Source organism: Octopus bimaculoides, chromosome 12 (assembly GCF_001194135.2).
Source record: "Octopus bimaculoides isolate UCB-OBI-ISO-001 chromosome 12, ASM119413v2, whole genome shotgun sequence".
NCBI lineage: Eukaryota > Metazoa > Mollusca > Cephalopoda > Octopoda > Octopodidae > Octopus > Octopus bimaculoides.
In genome coordinates, this window is record NC_068992.1 from 61,338,957 (window position 1) to 61,342,267 (window position 3,311).

At 33.9% G+C, this 3,311-nt stretch overlaps 1 protein-coding gene across 1 annotated transcript in view; it reads right to left on the reverse strand.

Moving 5' to 3' along the window:
- The window catches only part of LOC106873225 (arrestin domain-containing protein 17), a 28,742-nt gene continuing 25,431 nt past the window's right edge, over positions 1-3,311 (reverse strand). Inside the window, exon 7 of the mRNA XM_014920481.2 lies at positions 1-3,311. Coding sequence (XP_014775967.1) covers positions 3,142-3,311 — 170 coding nt within the window. The 3' untranslated portion in view covers positions 1-3,141.

A 3,311-nucleotide genomic window follows, 5' to 3' on the forward strand; every position in this document is an offset into this window, starting at 1 on the left:
GAGAGATACACACAGATATTTAATTATTTATCTATTTACATATGTTATATATAAAAACACCCTTCACTCACAAATGACCATGGGATTGCCCCTAGAAAGTCTTTAACTTGAACATTAGCACCCCTTGTGAGCATTATGAGGTCACAAGAGGACACTATGGGGATAGGTGGTTAGCTTGGTATTTAGAAATATTCTGACTTTTGTTACAAATAAATAATTTAAAACATGTAGAATATTTATAGTTTAACTGCATTTTCAAAAAAAAAAAAAGAAAAAAACTTTATTGACATTAAAATATGAACAGGATATTTTGTTTGTTTTTTGTGAGCAAAACATGATTGAGGATACATCAAGGTTCAATATAATTTCATTATTAAAGTGTTCACCATAAAAATTTAGCATCAGTGGACACTGGTTGACAAAAATATCTGGGAAAAAGCACATGCTGGATGGAATTAAATGTCTGAGCAAAATAAACTTTCTGTTTAATTAAAATAATTAGATGTCTCTTCTTTTTTTCTTTTTTGAAAAAGATGAAATGGGATACTTTTTTTAAAAGGCTAGTCTCAGCTAGAAAAAGTTTAAAACCTTTGGTTTTAGGCAGTATTTTAAAGGCCATGCGTTCATTTCAAAAACTCTCTTAAATGGTAAGAGGTCATATTCTGACTTATAAAAAATACAAATTACAATAATATATGAACAAAAATATCGATGAAGCAATGCAAAATTTCAATGTAAGAGAAAAGCTGGACAGCTTTCAAAACAGAAAAATTAGTTGAACAAAGAATTCTTTTGTCTGTTGATATATGTGAAAAGTAACATATATTTATTTTCCTGAAAATACCATTGGAAATAATAGGCACATCTTATAAGAAGTTTTGTGACCACAGTCTGTGGAGACACACATGTACAAGTGTGTGTGTGCATATGTATGTGTCAAATTCTCTTATAACATTCAACTTTATGAAACATATAGGAGAAAACCTAGACACATATACCCATAATATGCATATATATATATATATATATATAAATAAATAAATAAATAATAGATGAGTGGAAATTGAACCGGTGAGTGTGTTAGATAGTAAGGCATTAAGACAATGTGACTCTCCTCAGACACTATATATATATATATATATATATATATATATACACTATAAAAACCCATGTAAATTGTGCACCTGTTTTTACTGGGGCTGGGGCTCCAAAGTTATAGCCAAGACAGTAGTTATGGGGCCATTGCAGATTTCTGATGCAGCGTATATATAATTGTTAAACAGGACAGCAAACATTAAGGCAAGGCAAACATCTCAAGTTGCATACAATATTTCTTCCTATAATAATAATGTATACGACTTGAGATGTTTGCTTTGCCTTAATGTTTGCTGTACTGTTTAACAATTATATATATATATATTTTACTGGTGAAGGCTGATTTATAGGGTTACCCTAGATTTCCCGTTCATAAAGGGTTTAACTTTATGGCGTATCTTCAGACCCCAAGACATTTCTCCTCCATATTTTAAAGAGGTCATAGGCCAATAGGTTTTGGGGTCTGAAGATACGCTATAAAGTTAAACCCTTTATGGACAGGAAACCCAGGGTAACCTCATAAAGTGGCCTTCACCAGGAAAAAATACAGACTGCTCTACTTCTTAGAGTGTGCTTCTTCTCCACATTTGCTTTCCTAAAAATGATATATATATATATGTATGTGAATATGTAGAGTATATATATATTTTTTACAAAAATGACTTTGAAGTTTCATTGATTTCCTGAGTCCCAACATCTGAGAAGGCAGACAACCTGCAAAACTTTGAAGTAACTACCAAACTATTTCTTGTCATGCAAATACTTACACACAAACACACATAAATATATGAAACATAAAGGAATATGGATTTGGAATCCAGGCAGATACCTTATTAGCACTCTAACATAATCCAACTCTGGTTCACTATATCAAATGATAGGTAACATACAGAATTATATATATATGTGTGTACACACACACACACACACACACACACATGGATGTGTACATTATATATATATATCTTTTACTGTTTCAGTCATTAGATTGTGGCCATGCTGGGGCACTGCCTTGATACAACATAGGTACACCACTGATTTTCGAGTATCTTTGTTTCCAAAGCCTTGGTGGATTAACCATTTTGTCTGACCAGCCATGGTCATATAATAATTCATCAACACACTTCTAATCAACTAATTATACACCTGCATCTAAAGTATCATCAACTGTTCTGTGTTATCCTGGTTTGATATGGATTTCTGTTTGACATTACCAATGACGCTCTCAATCCTCTTACCCGTAGTAGCCATAGCAACTGGTAACTTTAAGCTAAATGAACAGAGGACCTCTCAACACTTTGGTATTGCCACTAACGAGTACAAAGTAAATAATGCACGTAAACACACAATACGCAAAACACCACTTGTGGTCATGCAGTGGACTAGATTATCAGTTATGGGAATTTCAAGTTCTCCCTTGTAGTTTATCAGGATTAAAGGAGGTGCCAGACCATCAGTGGTGTACATCAACTATAAGTTTATTTTGGGCCTATAATTGCATTAGGTCAGAGCTTAGTCCAGTTCCTTAGGTGTTTAAATGACTGGGAGTACGAGACTCTCCTTAAACTGGATATCAGTCTGTCATGGCTGGAACTCATTTTTAGCTGAGTAGACTGGAGTAAAATAAAATGAAGTGCCTTGCTCAAGGAGACAATGCACCAATTAGTCTAGGATTCAATCCCACAATTTTATGATTGCAAGCCTAATATCCTAACCATTGAGTCACATACTACTACTACCACCACACACACATTTTCATACAAATGTACATATTCATAAACACACGTTTATCTATACATATTAATAATGACACACACATGTATGCAGAAACAAAGACAATATTGCATGTTTATAAGAAATCAGACATTGACAAATACACACACACACACACACACACACACACACAAGCATGCATCCACACACACACACGCTAACATATAGACACATTAACAAGTGAAATGGTAACAAAGCATTCAAACTGAATAAGAAATTGTCTTCATCAGGAAATATTCTTCTTTGGTAAGAATTCTAATGATACAGTTCCATTCATGCTTTGTCTGTCGGCTGTTCTGGTAACGGTGGTGCCGAGGGGAAATTATAGTAAGGATAAGCAGGAGCAAAGTTCAGTTCCCCTTGTGTGTATTTGTCATCCCCTTCATCTGAGATGTTCACTTTGCCAAAGACACATTCTTCATATGCTGGAGGAGCTGAAGGAA